We start from the raw sequence: 25,641 nt of genomic DNA, 5'->3' as shown, positions 1-25,641 counted from the left end.
GTGCTTGCAAGGCAGGCAGCGGAACCACTGAGCTAAATTCCTGGCTATTTTAACTGCTTTAATATATAAATCCAAGATGAGAACTCAAAGTTAGAAAAAAACACTACCTGCTAGTATAATGATTACCTTGTTCTGAAAATGGACAATGTGCACCTGACAAAGTTCTTGGTGCACTTTTTGAGTGATTGCGATATGCATCCCTGTGAAACAGAAATTCCTAAAAGAATGCACATTATTTGGGGTGTTATAATTCCAAATTACATTTAAGGTAAGACACTCTCCTACCTTAAAGACTTAAGACTTAATGTCTCCTTTGACATTTCGGCAAGCAGCCAGCTTTGAAGATTTATTGAGCAGGAGTATGTGCTAGGCATTCTCCTCAGTGCTCTTTGCGTAGTAACTCAGTTGAAAACACACAGACAAATAGCTGACAAGGAAAACAATGGTTTGGTGCCTTGTGGCTTACCATCGTCAAAAGTGTCCACCAGCTGACTGGGATTAATTTCTGCTCCGCCAATCAAAATGTTGTCTAGGGCCCACTGGGCGCGCTCCACCCCGGAGACCACAATTCCATTGCTGATCACAAAGGGCTGCCACCAGCGAAGGCGAGTTGTGTTGGTGAGGGCATCTTCAGGAAGAAGGATGTAGTCGTGTCGGACAGAAATGTACTTCTGGAAATCCATCTCATGGAGCAAAGTCCAAGTAATTCCTATAAAGACAGATATGCCAGCATAGTAACCCATCTTGAAAAATCCCTCCACCAAGCAACAGAGGGCTGCAGACAGTACAAGCCTCTCAAAGAAATCTCCAATCAGAAAATTCAAATCGACTTTGCTGACTTTAATGCAGGTAATTGCCACTTACAAACATGGTTTCAATATGAGACATGATATAAGGGGAGAGATGTTTAGAAATAGTGAGGTAGAATAAATATTGCAAAGTAAAACTGATGAATTTTTTGTTTTCAAAATTTAGCTCTAGATCCTTACAGGCATTATTTCTCATAAATAATAAGACATACCCATGTTTCTAGATGATGACTTCCAGTGTTTAAAAATGTAGCTACTATAATTCTCTGCAACTGTAATTTGTTGGATTGGCATGAAGTTTATCTCTTATTATTTGATAAGCTTACAGGTGAAATGCTTAAAGCACTTAAGAAAACATCTTTTGAATGGGCTAAAATGTTTTAGGTTCATCTATCATTAGCTAATATTAAGAATGATATCTGGCTGCTAAAGCATATTTTCTAAAGATCTCATGAAATTCCTAATCTGGTTTTAGCTATTCCAAAAGAAAGAAACAATTTCATTAAAACATTCTACAACAGACTCATGAATTCAGAATATTATCTTTCACAATTAATGAAGTTTTCTTGTGGATGCTTCATAGTATTTACTACATGCTTGTTGATATAAAAACTTTTGAAATGCTTTAAAATGTTTTAAAAATGATCTTTTACTTAGAAAATTATACGAAATATATTAATTGTATCATTCATAATCAAGATTAAATTGATGCATAAAAGTATTTTCTTTATTCATAAAGTTTGGAGTTGATTTTGTAATGTGATTTCTCTTCAATTCATTTTTGGGTAGATTTTTTACATAACAGCAGTAACATGTATGAAACATATGCAGACAAAATATGTGGCTTTTTCTTCGAGACATCTGCAATCTGCATTGTCAGCAAGACCTTGCAGCTGTGGCTTGGGTGTTGGATGGCATCTGGGATTTGCTCCAGGGTGTGGCTCTCACCTCCGTTGGTAGAGTAGTCCAACAGTACGCCTTCCTTCCGGCAGATGGGCCGATGGCAAGAGGTCATGTTATTCTCACTACCGATGCGTCCCCAGTATTGCAGGAATCTAAGTACAAGTACATACTTCCCATCAGAATAATGAATGAGAACAAACACTCTACTCAAGTTCTGCGGAAAATCTTCATCCACACATGTATTCCTTGCATTGGGGCCAATTTGGTTACTGAAGTAAACATAACCAAAAATTGACTTACTTTGCACCTCTGAGATCCAAATCTTGAGTAATAGCTTGTCTCACAGTGGATCCTCCAAAATAGAGGGCCGTGTTCTCAGCAAGAATTCCACACTCAGTGCAAGTACTTCCGCCTTCTAAGGACATCCATAAGTCAGACTTGATTTCTTCACTGTCAAAGCGCTCCTTCAGGAAAGTCTGGGGGAAAAAGTGAGATGTGGTTAAAGATAACAATTTCACATAACTAAGGGACACTTTAGACAATATAGTTAATTAAACTTAAAAAAAAATAGAGTTATTTTCAGTGTTTTTCCAAAGATATTTTAAAAAGACAACAAGATGTCTCCACGATTTTCTTTTCTATCGTACCTTGAAGATCATTTTAAACGACTTAAATTATGCTTAACAATTACAATTTAAGGCCTAGAGGAAATTTTAAAAATTAAATAATTGTTGACTACAGAAACAGTTCGATTGGTAAAAAATTACTTAAGAATACACTCCCAGGGCTGGGGATAACTGTATACAGAAAAACTTTACTTTTCCGGTTCTTTAGGACTATCATCTAGCTGTTAGCTGTGTGGTTAAAATGGTTTAAACAGACTATCTTTTTCTCAAACTTAAGAATCAAGGGCCAAGGATTTAGCTCAGTGGTTCCGTCACCTGTTTTGCAAGCGCAAGGTCCCGAGTTCGATCCCGGTACCAAAAAAAAAAAAAAAAAGAAACCCACTCAACTTGGTAAAGACATACAGTCACACGTCAGTCTTACTTTACTTCACTAACTGAGCAAATGAATACAGCTTTTATAAATGAAGGTTTATATGTAAGAACGTGAGTTAGAAGAAGTGCATGGTTAATGATAAAACTCTCATTAGAAAGATGTGACTCACAGTTAATAATGCAGATTTGTATAATTTCTTAACCAAATGAGGAGTATTAATTAAATCTCAATGTTCATGAAAAAGAAACAACATTTAAAATTATTTCTTGTGGTTTATGAAGCTATGCGTGAGCACTGTTTCAATTTCATTTTTAATATTTTTTTAATTCCAAAGTTTTGGAGAAAACATGACAGAACAGGTTTTATTTACATCATTAACCACTCATTTGTTGGATTTCAATAATTTTGTGCTTTTTTAGCCTAGCCATTTTTCTGTTATTTTAATGATGAATGCATGCTACTTATTTCCAGGAAAAAAGTGTGTGTGGCAAGTATGTTGTGCAGTTGCATTTGCTTTGCATATTAAATAATAATGTGACAGTTAGAAAATCCAGAAATGACCTCTTTATTGCTAATATATGACCATATTTTAGCAGCTGACAAATCAGAATCAGAATATAGAATTTTCTGAGTGAAAATTCAGGCCCTGTTTAAGCCCATTTGAAAATGTTGTCTCTCGTGACAACATATTTAATTATTGGCTTTATTTTGTAGCAAGAATAACAATATCCTTCTTCAAATAGTGCATCAATTGAAAAAGTGAGGTTAAAAGGCTTAAAACTGACTTTAAGTCTGCTTTAAAAAATAGATCATACTGTTTATATTCTCTAACCCACAGTCTGGTTTATTTTATGAATTGGGAAACTTGATCCTAATATTCTTGAGTCTAAGAAACCTAAGACATGTTTTTGTTTTCTTAGTTGCATCCAGAGGATTTATTTCCTGGGGACCCAGGGAATCTTCTTACAGATTGTTAGTCTTACACATAAGGTGGTGCCCAGGCGTGGCCTGCCAGGATCACAGTGTTACCTTCAGAGTGTGAGTCAAGTAGCAGTTGGGCCCAGAGTACCCCGGGTCACAGATGCACTGCTCCTTTAAGCAATCTCCATGGCCCCGGCAGTTGTCCGAGCATCCAGGGCCCAGGTAGAAATTATCGATCGCCCACTGCATATCTGAGTACTTCTGATAGAACCGAAACCTAACTGGACTATGGACAAAGTGAAAACAAAGGAATGAAAAACAAGATTAGCTTTATTCAGGTCCATTTTGCTGCATGTGTATTCACTGCTCAAGAAACAAAACATTTAAGAAACTCCTGCTAGATGAACAGAAAATGTGTTCTGACCACCAGTATCTTTCTACGTGTAGGACTGGAACTGTAAAGCTGATTTTAGCTCAATTTTCAAATATCTGAGCAAACTCTGCAAACGAAATGAAAATCAACGTAATCTCGATTTCAAGCAATAGGAGTATTTAAAATTACAAACCTGACACTTTTGTAAATCAGGTTTCTTATGAACTGGAGTTTAATGGTTGTGGGGCAATTTAGATTCACTAATTACAATTCTGAAATTGTGGAGGAGCAGGGGAGAGGGGTCTTTGACAGAGCCTCGCCCATGCACACAGCCCTCAGGTGGCCGGGAGACAGTAACTTCTGAATTCCCTGGAGATAATCAATAGTCTCAGAGTAACTATGCTAATTAGGAAACAATTTCCAAAAGCTTATATTAAAAGATAATTTCCCTGAGATTTTTAATTTCATCATTGTTCTTTACTGTCTTCCAAGGAAAAAAGAGGGCTCGTAGTTAATCTTGTATTAAAACAAACTATACAATTTTGATTTGAAGAGTACAAAGTTCATGGAGAAACTTTTTTGGGGCAATATCCATGTTCCATATCTTGTTTTATGTGGATTGATAATGGTAAAACTCACTGATTCTAACAATCAAGATGTCTGCATTTTACTGCACATAAGTTGTACCTAATTATTTAAAAGTGAGAGTAAGAATAGGAAAGGCAAACAAGTCCATGATAGGCATTGTGTTGGTTCCCCAGCAACATTTCACCCTACAAGATAATCACCGTCATAATGGTCTATATATTGATCGGCTCAGAAATGGGCTAATTTGTACCAATGGATGAAAGAAGGTGCTTATGCTGGCTCTTGGAAAGGAAAGAAAAACAACTCTTTCTCTCTGTCACTGGACATAGGTGAGAAGCATTCTGCTCCAGTTTCCTATAGGGAATGGGGAAGGGGATGTTGCCAGAACCTCTGCAGTGGGTCCTGGCCTCCTGTTAGCCACGACAGCACAAGGCAAATTAAAGAATAAGGACAGGAAACTAGACTTAGAGTGAAGCTGGGTCTTGGGACCTGATCAATGCTACTCTGGGCAACAAAGACAAAGACTCCCACGCAATCCAGTATTTATTGAATACAATCATGAGAAGGAATAGGGAGCTGGGTATGATTTGAAGGCATCTAGTGAAATCCTGCCAAACACCTGGCATGATGGCGCCAGGCAGGGCTGTTAGAGAGTAAGCATTGCTTATCTTGCTTGGATAGAACAAACTGATACCTTGGCCAGGTGCAATTAGCAAGCAACCTATTGGGTCAGTGAGAAGCCATTAATTCAGGGGAAAGGATTTTAATTGGGGTCATGCTGATCTCAGCTGCATGTAATTCAGCAGAGCCCTGCTACTTCACAGACCAGGACTTAGGCCTCTGTGACAGCTATTAGCAAAGGAGCAATACTAGCCCAACTCTGCTAGCTGACATGCCCATTTGAGTCACATAGGGCTTCAGTCTGACTCCTGATATAAAACAACATAGCTGAATTAAGGAAACAAGAAGCATGTGCCACTCATAGCATGCTAGTACTGGGCAGAGATGTCTGTTACAGTTTTCTAGCTGCCATCATATGTTCAATAATGGAGTTGAGAAATGAGTATCACAGGGAATGAGGGAGTAAGAAAGAATAGTGTCCTTGAAGACATTATTGAACTTGCAGATTAACTGGACCTAGAGTTCACTTGTCTTTGGGTTTTTTTCATTATAGAGAGAATCAATTTCATATTCAATTGAGCCAATTTGAATTGGGTTTCTGTTATCTGCCCCTGAAAACATTCTGATCATTTCCCAGTATGTTAACTGAATAAGCCCTTTAGATCCAGTCCAGAAAACTGTGAGTGGTCGTATAGTAAGTGATATCCGTAGGACACTGGAAAAACTGTGTAGGTACCCTATTCAAATGCTCTGTGTGTTCTGATCATATATCATAATCTGTTTCACAAGAAGGTTTTTCATCTGCTCAGACTATATGATTAATTCATTAGAGGTGCACCTGTCATTTTTGTTTAATGCATCTCTTTTCTTAATTTTACAGTAGAAGGGTGATCTTTTGGAATGAACATGAACATATCCACACTCTTTCCAGAGCATGGTATAATCGTTTCGGCTCACCACTGTTCCAGGCTAATTGCTTTTCACTGCAGGTGCGGAATATAATGCTTTGAGAAGAGAAAAATGAAACCCATAAGCCATACTTGTACAAAGAGCATGAAGGGTTAGGATTTGTACAAGTAGCACGAGTCAGGATTTGCTCCTTATTCTGTCATGAATTTGGAAAGTATAAATGCCTGGTGGATGACAGGAAGATAGCATACACCCTTTATCTCGCTCCAAGACCATCATTGTTCTGTTCCCACTTGATAACATTGGGGTGTGGAAAATGGAAAGGCCTGCCAAAGACCTTTTGTTTTTAAATTCTGAGGATTACAGTGTGAGGTCTCCTGAAGTCAGCTCATCACGGAAGTCACTAGAGAACCCTTGGCATCGGGGAGGAAGAGAACACTTCACCCACAATTACACACAATTTCAGACTTGACAACAGTGTTCCTAATTGACTTTTGGATGCTTGGATCCAGGCTTTATTTTAATTTTCCACTTACTTTCCCACGAAGCTTTCAGGAAGTGGGTAGGTGATCCTTTTCCAGCCTTTAGTTGGAAAGAACACAGATGGCTGAGAAACACTTCCAGAGCACTTTGGGTCAGCGGGTAAGCACTGAGGGACTAGATAATTCCAGCTCACACCAAAGTCAGTCGAATACTGCACATGAATTTGATTCTGGGCAACTTTTTCAGACACTGTACATCCAACAGAGATCTAATAAAGAGAAAATCGAGATTGTCAAGGCATTAAAACCATATTACATGTTTCTGGTCTGAAGAATTGGCAGCAGGAAAGATGCTGGTCACTTGATATACACCATCCTGTACTTCAGGGTTTATTATTTGTTCTGATGATGGACAGGGGAGGTCAATACGGTTGCCCAAGGTGACAAACTAGAAAAAGTGCCAAATATATTGTGTGGTGGGTTTGGAGAGAAGCTGAAAACTGTGCTTCTGCCATGCTGGCAGATTGCCTTGGAAGGCCTTGGCTTCCTCTTACAAATTGTTCTGTTAATGTTCTGGCACTTCAATTTGGCAGAATCTATGACCAAGAAGGATTGCTAACAGCTTTACCAATTTTATTATTTTGTCATACAATTTATGAGTCTTAATAAATCACTTTCAACTATAAGTAAGATGCAATGAAGTGATAATAGAAGGAATTTTTAACAAAGCACAGCACCTTTGTCAACAGAGACAGCCATAAAGTGACTTTTTTTGTTAATACACTGGGATTTACATAGAGAAAATAAATAGATTGACCTAAAATATCTGCCAAAGATGATGGCATGAATTCTAATGCTTTATTTTTTTATCTTCAGAATATCCAAATGCTCTTATAAAAATCAAAAACTTTTATAGCTTCAATATCATCTTAAACAATTTTCTAAGTTATATAATGACTTAAGACAGGGAGTTGGAACCAGTATCTCTCATTTTTATTACCAATATCTTGCTCTAGTAGTATTTAATTTTGAGAAGAAACACATTTACTCTTCTGAACGCTTCATTTTAAAATAGTTCAGAAATAAAACACTTTGAATCATTGAGCAAACAAGACGATGACATTTTCACCTTGAACTGCATAATCCAGCCCTCTGTGGGGGTCAGGTCATGGGTCACTGCATACACCTCTCTCCCGTCATGACTGCCGCACATCATGACCCCATCAGGGGAGTCACAGAATCTCTCCACTGTGCAGTCATCATGGAACAGCCAATGCTCATTGACTTAGAAAACAGACAAAAATCTTGTGACAACTTTATAACAAAAATACTTCAAGCAAATTTTCACATCAAGCAAGATCTAAATTATTTTAAGTAGGAATCCCCCCCTGCATACACTGCATTACATACAACTCACCCTAATGTAAGCATTTCATTTTAGCAACGTGGATACTGGGATGATTGAGACATGCCCACTACCTTTTCTCAGCACATGCACATGTGTAGATATTCATGTATTCTTGGGAAAAAGAATTTTTTTTATTGTATGGGTTGTAAGCGAAAATCAAAAGGGAATGTATGTGCAATGTTTGACAGTTTTAGTTTTTTAAGTAACGTCTGAAGAAGAGAAAGACATTTTAGTAACAAGATGGGGAAGAGAGATGGCCATTTTAATTTGAATTCTGGTAGCATCTGGGTAGTCAAAAAGTCGGTAATGAAATCTTTCTATATCTTTATTGAGTTATGACTGATATTCAAACACTGTACACATTTAATATATTCATGTTGATGAGTCTGACATATGCACACACCTGTGATACCATCACCACAACCAAGGTACTAAACATATCCATCACCTTCAAAAATTTCTGTGGTGTGTGTGTGTGTCACACAGTTAGTATGAAATCTATCCTAAATGTATTTTAAAGTGCATGATATATATTCTTAACTGTAGGTACTCTGTTGTATAGCAGATCTTTAGAAATTATTCATCTTAGGGCTGGGGATTTAGCTCAGTGGTTTTGTTGCCTGCTGCGCAAGCACAAGGACCCGAGTTCGATCCCTGGTACCAAAAAAATAAAGAAATTATTCATCTTATATAACAGAAACTTTATACCTATTGAGAAGTGATTCCCTATTTTCCCTTTCCCTAGATCCTGGAAACCAATCTATTTAATTAGATAAACAAGTGATTTCAGAAATTAGTTGAAAAAGTTAAAACTTTGCATTGTACAATTTGCTATACAGACTACCTTTAAGTCTGGAGCTGTCCCATTACTGTTTAATCAAAAGCCAGATCCAAAATATATAATTTTAATAAACATGGGAAGCTGTCTTCCTACCCATTATCGCTTTACCAAATCCAGATCCAAAACATACAATTTTAAATGTTGAACTGTGAATTTGTATTTAATTTGGCAGAAATTAAAGTACAGTGTTATAAAGATATTATTTATCAGATTATCTACAAAACAGTGCTGTCTTAAGTTTACCTCAATAATGTTATTAATGTTTGAATATTTACATATGGATATTTAAGTAAGTATTATGAGCAGATAATTCTTTCTAAGAAATCTTGGCTCTTCTAAACAAGTAATTTGGAGGAAATGTACTCAAAAAAGCAAAAAACCAAAAAAGTACTGATGGAATAGATTTGGAAGAGTCTAAAGCAAGCATCCAACAGAGAGACTGAAGGGCTTAATGGAGAGGGCATCTTGTGAGTTGAGCCTCTCTCTTCCAAGGGCACACATGTCCCTTGCAATTCCCTTTCTCTTCTGGAAGAAGGGTTTTTACTTCAGGGTTTTTACCCCAGAAAGGCTAGAAGTGAAATATATCCACAAATTGCATCTAATTAATAATATGCTTTCATCTCCCAGGTCCAATTTTTCTCTGGATGTTTGCTGGACATCGACAGTGGCCAGGAGCAGGTGCAGCTGCAGGCTCGGGGCCAGCGTGCAGGCAGTGGAGTTGGGTGCCTTCGGAGGCCCAGAGAAGAGAGCGAGGCATTTCATTGCGATTCAGCCTTCGCCCATGGTGTGTCTGTCTGATTTTGTCTGAGCCTGTCACATGTGGTAGAACAAGCAGCTTATCTCTGAGATTCAACTGGCCACTGCACCATTATCTGTCTCCACTCTGTGGGATTTGGAGGCATGTTTAATCCTACATCACAGATACAGGACTCAAGAGACAAAGTGCACAGAAATTTGAATTCCAATAAGAATATCTTGAGTCAGTTTTTCCTATGGTGCACATTTCATTTTATGCTAGAACTCTGCAGTGCTGGTGAAAGTGGATAAATCAACGAACTCATCAATCTCTTCTGCAATATCAGGAGCTACTTCTGAACATAGATGTTCCAGTTTATGGCAACACTATTTTTGCAAAATAGGGGCCAGAAAATTTGTTCCTTCAATTTTATATTACCAACTAAGTCTAAAGTAAAAATCAGTATTTTGGGTACTTGAAAAACAATCTGTATTTGCTTTAATTCATACAAAAGCAGTGTTTAAATTATTCTATGATTGCAAACTCATTTATGTAAACCATTACCCAGGAAAAAGTAGATGAGCTATTTAGCAAAGTCTTGAATCAGATCTATGTGAGTAGATCTTAACAGAATACTTCTTAGGAGAATAAAACTACCTGATAATGATGAAGGACACTGTAAGGCTTTTCTATTTGCAAACGTGATTCTTTGATAAATATTTGTAGTTATATTATAGTGTCACATGATACACTAATAAATGAAATGAAATTACCTTAACTATTCAGCAATAACAATGATGAAATTATGATGAAATATTATACAGCTATTAGCATTTTATTTTCAAAAATACTTAAGGATATGGCGAAAACTCAGCATTCAACTCTAAATGATGAGAAATCTATAAAATATACATAGTTTAAGATAATTTTGTCAAAAATACGTTTATATGAAAGCATAGAAAAAGAATAAAAATATATCAAAATACTGACAAGGGCTATCACCTGGGTGACTTTTATTTTCTTCCTCATGATTTTGTTTTATCTCACCTTCACATTTTGAACACATATTACTTTTACAATAAAACATTAATAATTGAGTATGTTAAATTATTAAAATTTCTCAAATTTTAAGTTGTCCCCACATACAGCATTCTCCTGGAAGGCTCTTATCAGTCTTTTTATTATAAAATTATCCAGATTGTCTTTTCTGCAATGTGTTAGATGCTAGATGCTAGCGTTGAGTAGGTGGAACACAGTCCCACGTCTAAGTAGCTTCAGTGATGTAATATCCATTGCTACCATCTGGATACACTTTCAGTGTTAGTATGAAATACATAATTAAGACACCATGTTGTCAAAGCACGTGGCATGCAAAGATACATACTTCATATAAGGCTCCACTTAAAAAAGAGTTACTGGAATAGCATCATGAAATGAAAACAAGACGTTGAAAGTGGGAAGAGAATGTACAGGTCCTTCCTAGTTTGCCAGCATCACTGAACTACTCTGAGAATGAGGGACAGCAAGACAGAGGACAAGCAAACCTGGCACGTGACTGATCTGAATCACAACACGTAGCAAACAGGGCATTTGATTGGATATTAAAACAAGTGATCAGGAAAGGTTGGCTTTCTACTCAAAGTAGAGAACCGGAAGCATAAAATAAAAATATTCGAAGAAGATATAATTATTCTGTCAATAAAGTTACAGAATGCCATCAGAACACACTAGCTGGCTTCATGAAAGAGAAAATTCAATTCCAGTGTCAACCAGGACGGCTGCGGGGAGCTGAGCAGGACGCACGCTCTTCTCACTCGTCTGCCCCAGCGAGAGTCTGGCAGGGTGCACACTGCACTGTTTTGAGAAGACCCGCACCCAGAGGCGGGCATCTCCAGCGCCTCTTTACCGAGCGCTGGGGGCCCGCTTACCTGCTGTCTTGTCCTCCATGAACATGTCGAGGGCGATCCTCCCCACAGGCCCGGCGTCGGCGGGGGACCGCTCGTGCTGGGGCACGGGCGCGCTGCTGAACGTGTCCAGCATGACGGTCCTCTGGTCAGCTGAGCCTGAGATGAGGACATTGTCGATGGCCCAGTCGTTCTGGTCCAGGCCGTCGTGTCTGGGCTGCCACCAGCGAAAGCGAGTGGCAACCTCTTTGGCGTCAGGAGGCAGGAGGATGTTCACGAATCTGTAAGAAAACAGTGGATACCTCCTGTGATCCACAACCCGTGATAGAATCCACGTCACAGGGGAGGTGAGGGGAGGACACTGGGTAAAATAATTTTTTAAAAGCCACAAACTAGCTCGAATTACAAAGTCACTAAATTGAGAAACAAAGTGTGAGCAACTGTGAGCATCCCAGAGCCCCCTGCTTACTCCAATTGCCCCTGGAGAGCACTCGGGGAGACAGCCACTGACTCCTCCCATGGCACCCAGGGGTTGGTTTCTTCTGTTTCTTTCTTTGGCCTCCTTGTTCTCACTCTCATCCCCCAAGTACCAGCAGCCGGCCTAGATATGAACACCACCTATGGCAGGACCTTGGGGCAGTCAGCCTGAGGCACCAGGCACACTATCAGTGGTCTAGGGTACAGACATTATTTTTTAACATGCTTTAATGAAAACATTACACTAAGATACACTGAGGGAGAAATGCTCTGACAGGCCCAGCACGCACTCCCGGACTTGGTCAGCAAAGAGAGACAGAAACATGTGTCTCCATGCTCCAACATGAACTTTTTATGAGCTAGAAACAGGGTTTAAGATATCCCTTAATCAGAATTATGCATTAAAACCCAGGAATGTATCAAACTGCTTGTATTCACAACTTCTCTCTGTTGGGGAGAATAATTTCTTTAAGTTGCTTAGAGATTTCTGTTATGTACAGATGAACCAATTCTTAATTGATTTACTGAATCAAACTTATCATTTATAAGATTCTTTTTATTTTACTCCTTTTTTAGCCTGCACCTGCCCTGTCATGTACTAAGGGACTATCTGTTTCTTTCATGGGCTATGTGTCTCTCCTCTCTTCCCCTCCTTTCTTCTTCCCTTCCTTTCTCTCTTATCCTCTCCTTTTTCCATCTCTTCTCACTTGAATCAACATGTTCTTTTCCTCTTTAATAATCTCTTTGACTTTTCTAATTTGTAAGAAAAAATAAAGAAATACCTAGGAATCAACCTAAGGAAAGAAATCAAAGACCTCTACTCTGAAAATACAGCATTCTGAAAAAAGAGATTGAAGAGGGTATCAGAAAATGGAAAGACATCTCTTGCTCCTGGGTAGGAAGAACCAACATAGTGAAAATGGGCATACTTCCAAAGCTGCTATATAGATTCAATGCAATCTTAATTGAAATTCCAACAGCATACTTCACAGAACTGGATAAAACAATCCAAAAATTCATTTGGAGCCAGAAGAGACCTAGAATAGCATAAAGAAATTCTAGGCAACAAAAACAAGGTAGGGGGTATCATAATCCCCAAATTGAAACTATACTACAAAGCTACTGTGATAAAAACAGCATGGTACTAGTAAAGAAACAGACCCGAGGACCAGTGGACCAGATTAGAAGATGCAGCAACAATTCCAGACACACTCAGCCACCTCATGTTAGACAAAGGAGCCAAATACCCTCACTGGAGGAAAGATAGCCTATTTAATAAATGGTGTTGGAAAAACTTGGTTTCAACTTGCCAAAGATTTAAACTAGACCTATATCTCTCACCATGCACTAAACAAAATATACATATATTTTTAAATGACTTAAATATTGTCAAGGTTTTAAAAGAATACTTTAAAAATGGAATCTAGGCTTCTTAAGGAATTTGTATCTTATTGTGTCTCTTTGTTCTCTAGTTTATAATCCTCTAAAACTGGGTGAGAGTATATAAATATTTGTTTTCTTGGGCTGGGGATGTAGCTCAGTGGTTCTGGTGCCTGCCTTGCAAGCACAAGGTCCCGAGTTCGATTCCCAGTACAAAAAAAAATATTTGTTTTCTGTTTCCATTTTCTCCAAATGTTGAAAATAATGATTCATTCATTCATTTTTATCATTCATTTTTATGGGTTTTTGGACTGGGTTTATTTACTGATGGCACTGTGATAGCATATTTCATTTTATTCTGAGATGTGAAAACTAACTGCTTTTAAAATAAAAATGCAAATTAGCTGCTTATCCAAACCAAAAACATTCCTTCCTGTCAATATGAGAGGCATCCGCTACTAAAGAGTAACTTAAAAGCCCCCTTCAGTCTTCCAACACTGATAGCTGGTAGCCTTAGCATGCATTTTTGCCTAACAGCCAAGTTATTAGAGATAAAATAGAATACAAACCCAGGTTTACTGTACTGGTCATAGAAAATTTCCATTAGCAAGTTCCAGGTAATGCCTCCATTGACAGAATATTCCAAGAGAACTCCTTGGTTACGGTTGTTGGGTGTAATCAGGCATCCATACATGAAGTAAAATTGGATAAACTCGGCATTAGTGAGGTTTAGATCCACAGTGACTAATAATCGACTACAACCCTAAGGAAAAGAAGCAGAGAGAAGACAAAAGCAGTGATAAGGAGTTGGGATTGCAGATTATAGACTCCCTCTGGTTTCCATCCTTGTAATATGTCTTGCGTAATACAATTTGGGTGATATCATGGCCCTGACTTTCTTAGCTCTCCTACTATGCTAGCTCCCAGCCTGGTGCTCATTATATGGTCGGAACTCAGTGAATGTTCACCGAACTTTAGAATTTCAGTATTCGAGACTTACTTACAGGGGGTCACATTTTCTAAGGAGATTTTCCATATATGTATATATATTACATAAAATATATGTATATTAAAAGCAAGACGAAGGATGGAATTAAAGTAACTATCTTGTTTCTATTATTTCCAGTTATTGATTGCCATTTATTAGATTTAAAAAAATAGCACCAGTTATTAATGAAATAGCATATCAAGAGGATTATTTAAATAGGAAGTTTTAAAATGACTACATCTAAAACTGTCATGTAATTTGCTTATAATTAGAGCTAGTTGAAATGTTTTATTTAAATCATTTTTAGCAGATTTTAATGTCATCTATATTAATTGACTAATATTGCTAATAGGTGTTTTGTAGTTAAACACATGTGAAAATCTAGGCCACTTACAGTTCCATGTAAATTAGAAAGAATATCTCAAGCATCGCATTCTTAGTGATGATTGCAAAAATCTATACCGTATGCTTCCTTGTTACACTTGGGCTAAAACACTGAATTGAAGTAGTACACTTTATTGGTACCAGTGCAAACTCTAACACAGGGAATGGTAGAAAACTGAGTTGATCACAAATTTGTTATCATTTAAATATTAATTTGCCTATCTAGTCATGGTATTGGAGAAATCGTATTTTTAAACAGTGTCATCCTTGGGAGTAAAGTAGAACAACTATAAAATTTCTCAAAGAAAGTTCTCAACATTGTAGATTCCACTGACAAAATAATATGTTGTAAATACAAATGTCTAGTAATTACTGACAACTGCTTTTTCTTGAGTAATTTTGGAAAGGTTTAATTGTTGTTAATAAATTCAGGAATCACTGAAGCTCATTTTCCAGATTTCTGGATCCTTAAATCTCAAATATCTTGAAAGTTCAGGAGTTTTCAATTAAAGCTTCCAGATGTAAGCCTCTTCCTGGATGGGAATCCATATATGTCCTTTAAACTGAGTACCAAAATGCACCCTATGCTCATCCTTGCCTGCAGAGCTAAAGTATCTCGGCTGATTTGTGGTAGGAAAATATGGGACATATTCAATATTTTCTGACTTGTGGAAGGTTGCAAGTTCAGATCAGGGTTGCGAATTTCGAGTAATGAACTCTGCATCTTATTTTCCCATCAAAATTTGGAAGGGACCCAACGGTTAGGGAGAAACTCAGAGGATGTGGAAACGAATGACCAGCAGCTCAGCCCTCACCCCGCTGAAATGGAGTGCCAGCCCGGAAGCCACAGCTCCACACACGGTACTCAGTTTCCCTCCGTTGACAGTCAGCCAGTTCTGGTGGGAAGGAGCGCGATTGAAGTTGTCTTTGAGTTGGGTGGGAAGGGAGGTCTCGGGTTCATCACAGTACAGGCCGCCCCACTGCTCATCACAGCTGGGTGTGGAGAAAGAGAAAGGCAAAGCCAACATCAAACAAAGCCCCTGCAAGTGCGTTCTCTGTTAGTGCAGCCAACTCTTCTAGTCCGGGACGATGAAAGGCTACTGACTTGCACAGAGCTGGCCAGAATTTACCTCCTCTCCTTAACGAGGCTTCAGGATAGAAACAAGCTGTGAACCGACTGCCTCCAGGCTTTCCTAAATTTTCCTGGATTTGGGGTCATAGGTGGAGAGAAAGATGCAACTTTAAAGAATTTACTGCAGCCCAGTCTTTACAACCCAGGTCTGGATGGCTGACAACTGCAGCTGCTGAGCTAAATTGCTGTGTCCTCTTAATTTATGAAACTGCTCTTTTTAACAGAAGCTTTGGGTCAACTAGGAATACAAGAGGCCATGTTCCAAAGCAGAAGATGCTCTGGGCGGTAACTGCCATCTCTGACCAAAGGACTGACTACCCCGGCCAGGATGGAAGGGGATGTGAATGAACATAGGCCTGGGAGGCCCCAGGGTCTCCAGGGCCATAATGGACGTGGACTGCCATCACTGATCAAAGGAAAGACTTCCCAGGGGCGTGGAGATTAGCAGAGAAGGGACTGTGAATTTTCCATCTGGATCTTCAGTCATATCACCCTCATCAAATAGCACATTCTTTGAAAATAAAACACGGAAGCCTACAGCGCATGTGTATACATCCATACACACACTTCACTTCAGATTCTTTGCAAGATGCAAAGCTTCTCTAAGAATAATATACCAGGCATTTCCATCAAAAAAGCCTGGTGAATTGTTCAGACATTAATATACTTGTTATGCAAACAATGTGGGAATACCAAGCGAAACATGATAAATGTATATCCTTACATATAGTCAGAGCTGAGTGAGAAAAATACATATGATGTATTATTTTTAGTCAGAACGTACTGAACTCTGGAACCTCTTTTAATGCCTTTTTTCAAGGCTCAAGTGTATCACAGAAACACAGAAGGAAATAAAATATAGTCAATTATAACTTAGCTTTCTCCTGATGAGGCAGCTGTTGTTCAGTTCCTAATCTCTAAGCAAGAGTGATGATACAGTATCCATCAACTCCATGGTTAGCTCAAAATCCTATTTCAGGAAAAATGTCTAACTTAAGGCAGCTTGGGAGTGATTCAAAAACCAGTTTCAGAAAAATCTCCTAGAGGGAATGTCAATCAGGAGCTTTTGACAAAAGGAAGAAAAACATCTACTTACACACAGTTTCCCTGGATGCACCTGCCGTGGCCACTGCACAAGTCTACACAGCCGTCCCCGATGTAGACGTTGTCTATGGCCCAGGTCTGCTGCTTGTCAAAAGGAGCTGGTTGATGCCAACGGAAACGAGTGGCCTGGGACCTTGGAAGAGAGAATTACAGTGAAGGATGCAGCAGAAAAGAGGAAGTGCCCTAACATGTTCGAACAGGTGCACTGAGAAGAATAACACAAAAGCACATATATTCCCTCTCCCACGCTGAAGAGAACCATCCCAACTGCAATGTCCCAGGCCAGTGACAGTGAACCTTTTAGAGCTTTCAATAACAAACTGCTGGCTGCAGCACATGTGCCATAGGTTTGCCACCACTGTCCTAGGCAAAATTTTGGTTAACAAGGCCAAACCGAGTGAACTGCAAAGCAGGCCCATCATGTATCAGGCCCCTGTGACCTTTCTGAGCCCTGTAAGAATAGAATAGTCCAGAAGCTAAAATGAATCCTAACACTAGAAGCCTCAAGGGAACAAGGGGACACTGAACTTCGTGTGGGAACCACTGTGGAGCGACACCCAGGCTGTGGCTGTGGTGAACTCGTATAATTAAACCAGGAAAGAAAGCCTGTCTCTGAGCAGCTGTAACCTCTCTGCATTCAACTTCGGAACAGAACTTGGGCTGGATCTTAGGCGAGACACTTCTGTGCAGTGGGCACACTGCTCTTCCTCACCCAGCATTCCTGAAGTGTTCCCAGCGAAAGAAAGCCTTAGAGACAGAGTGAGTATAAAACAGAGGGCTTAATGAAGCCCAAGATGACTGCACAGAGAAAAAAGAGAGGGAGGTAAAGAAAACTAGACTTATTTTATATTGATTTAAAAGCGACCCAAGTAAAATCAGCAGGGAGGTTCTCCATTTGGGAAGCAGAAAAATGCAGTTTCAGGGAGTGTCTCAAATTAACACGGACTTTCAGAGGCGCTAGATGGCAGTAAAATCCAACCTGAGGCGCAGGCAAAGTGACAGAAAGCTTGGGAGGGGAACTCCTCTGGCACTGTCCATCCATACATGTTTTGTAGTTAATCTTTTGACTGAGGAATACGTGCTTTAGGCAGGACAAAAAGACCAAACAACAGCAAGGATCTTGTATTTTCTAATGGCAACCACTTATGTAAAGTTATAAAATAGAAAAGAAACAGCCTGGAACTAAAATGTTCATTCTGGAGAATCAACAGTTCAACCTGTCATGTGCCTGCTGAGTATCTATGCACAGACTGAACTGTCTTTGTAACCCAGCTCCCCTGTGTTCCCCCAGCAGAGTCATCTCTGCCTACATTTCTCTCTGGTCACTTCCTGCCATGTTTACACTAAGTTGTGAGGGAGCCGGGTGGGTTCCCTTTTGTGTCGCATCACACACTCAATGTGCAGCACCTGGCACGGAGCAGAGCTCCATGGGGACTGGGAGCCAGTATCCATCCAGGGGCCACCATGTGCACAGTAAGCAATGCTGTGAAGATTTCCTCTGGCTGCTCACTAGGCTGTGCAATTCAGTGGCTCCACTACTTTTACTGCCTGAATTTATTAACAGCTGTGTGTGTTTACAGGGAGCAGCATCTTGTAAATAACACAGCTGAACATCTTATTTTCAGAGCACATACTTTCTTGTATTCTGATACCTAGCCAACATTTATATAGTCTATATTTGTTCTACTGTGTAAGACGCAGAACAGGCTGGAATATCTTTGTATTTCTTTAGGGAATATCTTGGTACTCTATTAGTGAATATTGTTTTGTATTCTCAGTGCTTATAGATAATAAACAAGTAGTAAACTTTCCTTATTCCTCTAATATCATATACATGTTGCACCAAAGTCCTTATCACTTTGAATTTGAAGTGCACTTACAAAGTGAGACTTTATAAGCATCTACTGAAAGAATATGACGTTGAAAGAAATGAAGATGTTGAAAAAAGTCAAATGTGAATCCTCTTGCAACGTGGACAGGCAGGGCTTGGGGTCAGTGTTGTGCCGGGTGGGGTTGCTGGTGACCTGATGGCTGTTGGAGGGCGGAGAGCTCCCCAGGAGTGGAGGGGAGGCACAGGCTGTCCAGCAGGTGGTGGCTTTCTGATCACTGGTTGTGTTTAATCACAGTCTGGGCAACCACCGCACAGAGAGGTGGCGCCGAAGATTTAAGAGCCAGATGCATTGTTGGAGTTGACAGCCTTTCTGGGGATTTCCAGCCCTTCCATGCTCAGTTTGTGCAACTCTCTGGAGCTCCACAGAGAAGGATACAGTGGGAGACCCAGTGAAGACTGTTCTAAAACCACACTTGGCTGTGGGAGGAACGGCTCTAGTTTGTCTCCCCTGTTCCTGGAGAGTAACTTAAAGTACATAATGAAGAGGTTAAATCTGAAGATTTGTAAGGCCCTAACTCAAATGTGTTTATTTTATATCCTTAAGGAACAGCTGTATCTGGTAATTATGGGCCCACAAAACAAGCACATATGTGTTACCTAATATTATTTTATAAGAAGAGGAAACACCTTCACTGGAATATAAGTTAAAAATGAGAGCCTGGAAGTTGAATTGAACCTCTGAGCCTTTGCATTTGACTTCTTATTCCCAGCCCTATCACAGCCTTACCCTGCGAAGGGGGCAAATTGCTTATCTGCATGTGATAACACTGCCCTGTCTGTACAACTAGGAAAATGCTACTGCCTGGCTCACAAGGGGGTTGTGAAAATTAATTAGTACATGTTCATCAAGGGCTCCAAGTGTCTGGGTCTATCCCTCGGTAGGTGTCATCACTTGTCCCAAAGATTCCTTGTAATGATGGCCACCACCAGCTGCTGCTTCCTCAGGTAGAGGGAACGTGGCCCAGAGCAGATTTCTCATTTTTACAGATCTTTGAAATCTCTCCCTTTGCTTTTTTTTTTTTTTCCTGCAGTTGCACTATTTTTTCCCCATGTACAGCATACAGTAAGTGCTACATAAATGTTGCTTAATAAATAACTATTGCCAAGAAGTTAGAATGTTACTGCCAACAGCACTGGTCTCCTGGTCGCCTTTCCCCACAACTTTTAATAGATTGTGATACACATTTCAGAGTCTTTGTTTCTGCTCTTTACTTCAGGAGGATTCCATCTACCACAAAGCCCTCCTCCCCTTCCTCTCTTCCTTCTGCTCATCATCGTGATCAAAGCTGTCTTAGAGGAACCATACATGTTGTGGCTTGTATCTAGATGTCTCCCCAAAACCTTATGCACTCATAGGTGGGGCTTTTCAGAGCTGGCTGGATCTAAGGTGTGTGATACTGAGATTAAGGATGTGTCGTACTAAATCAGTCCACTGATTTGTTTAGCATAGTTCTGGGCGTGGGTAATGGGAAGGCTGACCCCGAGTATAGGTGGCACCACTGAAAATCTGGATGGAATATAAAGGGACAGAGAGAAGGCAGGCTCACCACTTGTTGCTTGCTGCTGCTTCACTGCTTCCTGCCTACCCTGCCATGGACTGCTTCTCCTCTGGCATGCCCCTGTTCCATGCCACCCTGCCTTGGAACTGACTATGGACTGAAACCTCTACAAACTATGAACTAAAATAACCCTTTTCTCCTTTAATTTGTGGGTGTCAGGTATTTTGTCTTAGCAATGAGAAAAGTAACTAAGATATATGTATATTTCTTTAGCCGTCTCAGCTCTTCCCTGACATTTCTTTAGTCCCTAAGAGGTGCACAAAATATCTAGGCCTAGAAAATTTATACCAACCCTCCCACTTTTAGCAGAGAAAATGAGGCCCAGTGACTTAAGTCACATATTGGTTTATTACAATAGAGATGAAAAAAGGATCTCTTCGTTCATTATTCTTGCTATTTCCATTAAGCAAATCTTTCAAAACTTTATCAAACCTCTAAAAAGTCAGAGTTAACAAAAGAAGAATTTCCATAAGCCACATCAAATGACTTTTCTTTTCTCATGGCAGAGAACAAATAACCCCATCTAACCACTAATTGTAAGACACTGGGGAAAAACAAATGATCTCTCTGTGTTTTAGTCCCAATCTACAAAAGGGAGATAGAGGGACCTAGAGATTAAAGGAGACTTAAAAGACATTTCAACCAGTTATACTGATTTATATACTGACTTGGAAAAAACCTATGGTACATTTTGTGAGAGGGAAATTTGAATACTGAATACTGAATAAATATTGAGAAAGATATTGATTATTTATTTTTAGGAGTGATAATGGTATCACAGACTTGTTTATAAAGTCCTCTCTTCTAGTGATATACACAAAAACACTTACAGTTGAAAGAGTGTGATGTTAGGGTTTGCTTCAGAATATATGGGAGGAAGGAATGAGAGGTATTGTTTATGAAACAACCTTGGTCATGGTTGATAACTGTCAAAGCTAGATAATAAGGACATGGGGCCTTGGTAAACTATTCTCTTTAATTTGTATATCTGGATTGTAGATAGATAAAAATCTGAATGAAAAATAATCTATAGTCCCTTTAAAATCACAGTAAAATTTTTGAGGGTCACAAATGAAAGGAAATGGCTATCATTTTTATGTAAAATATCTGTTATTTTTGCTGATAATTATAATAAGTAATATCTATTATAATTATAATAAAAAACTATGGTAGTCTATGTAAGCCCAATGAAAGGATCAAATACATTGGATCAGCCATCAAATACAAAAAATTTCCTATAACATGAAATACAATTTCCATGGAGAATGACTTATTTAACTGTTAAAGCAAATTTTTTTTGGTACTGGGGATTGACTATTAAAGCAATTTTAATAATCTATATATACCAATATACAAAGTACAACTAAATGTCAATTCTCTGATAACATTTTGAAAACAATAGCAATAACGCTTAGAGGAAACGTAGAACATCTGGAATTAGTTTTATCCTCTGTTGTAGATATGAAAATACATTTGATTTGTTTTAACAGAATGCCCAAGTCAAAATTATTTTACTATATACTGTGGTCCTGAAAGATCATAAAAAATTTGGTAAAATACTAGCAGCAATGCTCAGAGTATCAAAATGAAGCATAAATAGATGAGAAGTCCCATAATTTTTGGCTTGGTGCAAAGTTTTAACAAGATGTTCAGTAATGTGAATGCTTGCAAAAAGCCTTTTAAAAGATAGTGTTGGGGCTTGGGATTTAGCTCAGTGGTTCCGCCGCCTGCCTTGCAAGTGCAAAGTCCCAAGTTGGATCCCGGGTACAAAAAAAAGAAAAAGATACTGTTAACTCTCTTGGATATGTGAAGAACCCAGTAAATATGAAGCTTCGTTATTTGGTTTCCTTACGATAAGTTCTTTTGCATGCAGTTTCAGTACATGGGAATATCATTGAAAAATATCCTCACTCTCTAAGTTTATTTACCAGCAAAAAGCTAAACCCTCTTTAACTCTCACCCAATCATCTTAGTCCTATGGTCTTACTCTCTCCTATGCTTATCACCTTTCCCTGGAACTTCTTGCAAACATTAAGTGGCATCTAGGCTAAGGGTGAAGCCACATGGCTTCCAACATTCTGAAGTTAATCTTTAAAGATGGCAGTATCAGCTAGGTCGTTAGGACTGGTAGGAGGAATGGATCGACTTCAAACTGTGCCTTAAAATAGCCAAGTCAACCGGAGCCTTCCTGTGGTCACTTCTCTCCTCCCTTTCTCAGTGGATTTGAGTTACCTGACCTGCCAGCAACCCACCCTAGTTCTCAGGTGACATTTCAAAGCCCATGCCACTTGAGCCATCTGTTATTTTTAGTTCTGGGTTAGTAAAGAGGAGGCAGATTCAGATTAAGGGCTATGAAACTGATTTTGGCATCTTCCTAATCTTTTTTTTTCAATGTTTCTCAAGAACTCTTGGCATTCTTCCACTCCTATTTCTCCTAGGACATTATTTCTTAGGCAATCAACAATGATCTAACACTAATGCAGTCGTTAAGTCCATGGATACCAGGTTCTGATAGGCTGTTATTTATTTCCAGTAGCTTATTGAAACTGTTCTTTGAAGGTCACTGATGAACTTCTAATTGAAAAAAATCCAGTAACTTTTTACTTCACTCTTCTCTGTAGCTTATGTCACTGAGGTCATTTCTTCCTGCTTGATAATCTCTTCTCACTTGGCTTCTGGGTACCATGTTATTCTCACTCTTCTGTCTCCTTGAATGAATCTCCTGGTTTTCTTGTAGCTGTTTCTACTCGTTATGCTATTACCTTTGGGAGTCCTCTCTTTTCTTTTTAAAAGTTCCCTTATGGAGATCAGGGATAGCTTTACAGCAATGGCGAGCACCTCTATTCTTAGGGCCTCTGAAGTTTATTACCTTTCCATGGGCTCTTATCTCCATTTCTCTAGCAAATGGACATTTCCATATACACTTTAACTTGGCATCATTAGACTGAATTTGCCATATTGTCCCTTCTGCAATCAACTTTAGTTCTATTTCCCCTTCTCACAAGTCTTCCAGGCTTCATACTTTTAGAGTTATCTTTTGATGAGCATGATGGAGAAGAAGTTAGTGACTGAGTTTTGCCAATTCTTTCTTTGAAATTTTCTGTAAACAGATGTCCCATTTCCTCTGTGTTAGCTGCAGCCCAGATTACCCCTTCTTCTTCATCTACGGGTCATTATTGTAACACCTTTGCCACCACCTTCTTTTGAGTCTAACAACGTTTTTTCTTGAAAAAATATTTTGAGCTTAAAACATACCATAGTTCAGTTTTCCTCTGCCTTGCTTCAATATTTGACATAAGTTAGCCCAACTGTCCTCACCAACAACATTCCAGATATGAGCTCTCTGCCACTTTTATGCTTCTCCCCAGGGTCATGTCCACAGGTCCCTGCCTCGTTCGCCTGGTTCCCCAGATTTGCCTGTATTCACTTAATTTCTATCCATATTTCAAGGCCAGGGCCTGTCTCTCCCATGAGATCCTATCTAACTCTGGCATTCAACACCGTTTTCCATTTCTCAACATCTACAGCATTTTTAGCCTATTCCTTGATGCAGTTCTAAATTACACAGAGCATAACTTATTTTTAAATTGCTTCTCAGGTTTACTTCTCATTTTCCTCCAATAGGTGGCAACCACGTCCAGGACAGGAAGCTAGACAGTGTTGCATATCACCATAGGCCCATGCTTGCTATGCAAAGCCAGACTTAGGAAGATTCTATAGTTGGAGTCTGATAGCAAACTTGTGCTGTAGTTAACAAGTGTGATTATGTGTTTAACTCAAAGTTAAAAAAAAAATTATATTTAAATTGATCTTTACAATGCATAAACATTTCCATGCACAATTATTTGATTTTTCTATGGTGAAAAGGATCTTCATTTGTCAGGTGAGGAAACTGAAACTTAAGAGACATGGAAAGAGTTGCTGCAAAGCTCACAGGGATGACAAGGCAGAGCCCTCCTTTGTGCTACAGTGCGTTTTCTTTTTGTGTTTGTAGATCTTACTTTTTTTTCTAGGAAGGTCTAACCTCACCAAGCAATAAAGATAACAAAATTATCTGGCCTGATTATTTAGGTTTTAACGTAGGAATGCCTGGAGCACAGTGTAGTGCATCTTGTGTTGAGTCTCAGTGTTCACTTTCCAACAGGAAGCACTGGCATTCTTTGTTTTGCAACTCAGAAATCATCAAGTCACGTCCAACAACCCCTTTCCCTCAGCCTCCACCTCTGGTCACCCTCAAGCTCAGTCAACTCTACTGTCTCCATGTCACCTGACTTTCTCCACTTTTCTTCATGTTCACTGCCAGGACCTTGGTTATAACTACTAGTGTTTCTACCTCCGTAGCAGCCTCTCTATAGCTCCTTTTTCATTTCTGATTTGTTCTCCAGTTAGAATAAGCTTTTCTCGGTGCAAATCTGGTCGTGCATCCCTATTTCTGAACACTATAATACAGGCTTTTAGGTGTTCCTATAACTGGAGGAAGTCCTCAGATCTTCAATACAGCCTTCTCTTTATGGTCTGACACCATGTCACACCTTATTTCTATCTCCCTCTCTCTGACCCACATGTTCAGTATCTCAAACATGCCTACTTCCTCTCACTATGGGCCATCATCCTTACCTGAAACGTTTTACCTGTACTCTTTACCTTGTTAATGGGTGTTCATCCTGAATATCTTCCCTGAACTACTCTTTTCTCAAGAAAGCATTCCTGACTGAGTGAAACGTCCTTATGGTAACAAATCCTGTAGTACCATGTACTTGTTCTCCACAATGATTGCAATTGAATTTTATACTGCAGTGACTACTCCATCTCTCACTGAACTGAAAGCTCCTTGAGGCAGGGATAAGTTCAGCCTCCACTTAGGCCTAGGACATAAACAGTTCAAACATATTTGTTTCATGAATGACCACATGAGTGGCCACATGGCTCCTGATGACTACAGCTCACTTCAGTTTATTCCCACCACCCCTGTGTCAGTAATATTGGAATAAGTGGACATCGCTGCACCTGTCATATAATTATGGTCACTCCTAACCCCTGCTTAGCACACATCTCTAAGTTGTCAGCCCCATGTTTGTTTAGGGCAAAGAGCTACAAACTGAAATCCACGACTGTGGCCTATTTACATAAACGTTAACATTTCAATACATGTCCAGACATGCAGGCAGTAAGCTTACCTTAACACAGGGAAATGCCATATTAAACAAGTAACTGGATTAGGGGTAGATACAG

General features: G+C 39.2%; 1 protein-coding gene across 1 annotated transcript in view; it reads right to left on the bottom strand.

The window, feature by feature from the left end:
- Positions 1–25,641, bottom strand: part of Reln (reelin) — a 445,708-nt gene that overhangs the window by 20,800 nt on the left and 399,267 nt on the right. The window contains 10 exon segments of the mRNA XM_021253949.2: positions 467–709; positions 1,758–1,864; positions 2,013–2,188; positions 3,741–3,918; positions 6,660–6,874; positions 7,735–7,889; positions 11,519–11,775; positions 13,921–14,114; positions 15,539–15,716; positions 16,952–17,092. Of these exon segments, the coding sequence (XP_021109608.2) occupies positions 467–709; positions 1,758–1,864; positions 2,013–2,188; positions 3,741–3,918; positions 6,660–6,874; positions 7,735–7,889; positions 11,519–11,775; positions 13,921–14,114; positions 15,539–15,716; positions 16,952–17,092 (1,844 nt within the window).

Source organism: Heterocephalus glaber, unplaced genomic scaffold (assembly GCF_053883595.1).
Source record: "Heterocephalus glaber isolate CG9 unplaced genomic scaffold, H.glaber_assembly_v1.0 deba00000676, whole genome shotgun sequence".
Classification (NCBI taxonomy): Eukaryota; Metazoa; Chordata; class Mammalia; order Rodentia; family Bathyergidae; genus Heterocephalus; species Heterocephalus glaber.
Note: the sequence above shows the minus strand (reverse complement) of the source record. Positions and strands in the feature narration are given on the sequence as shown.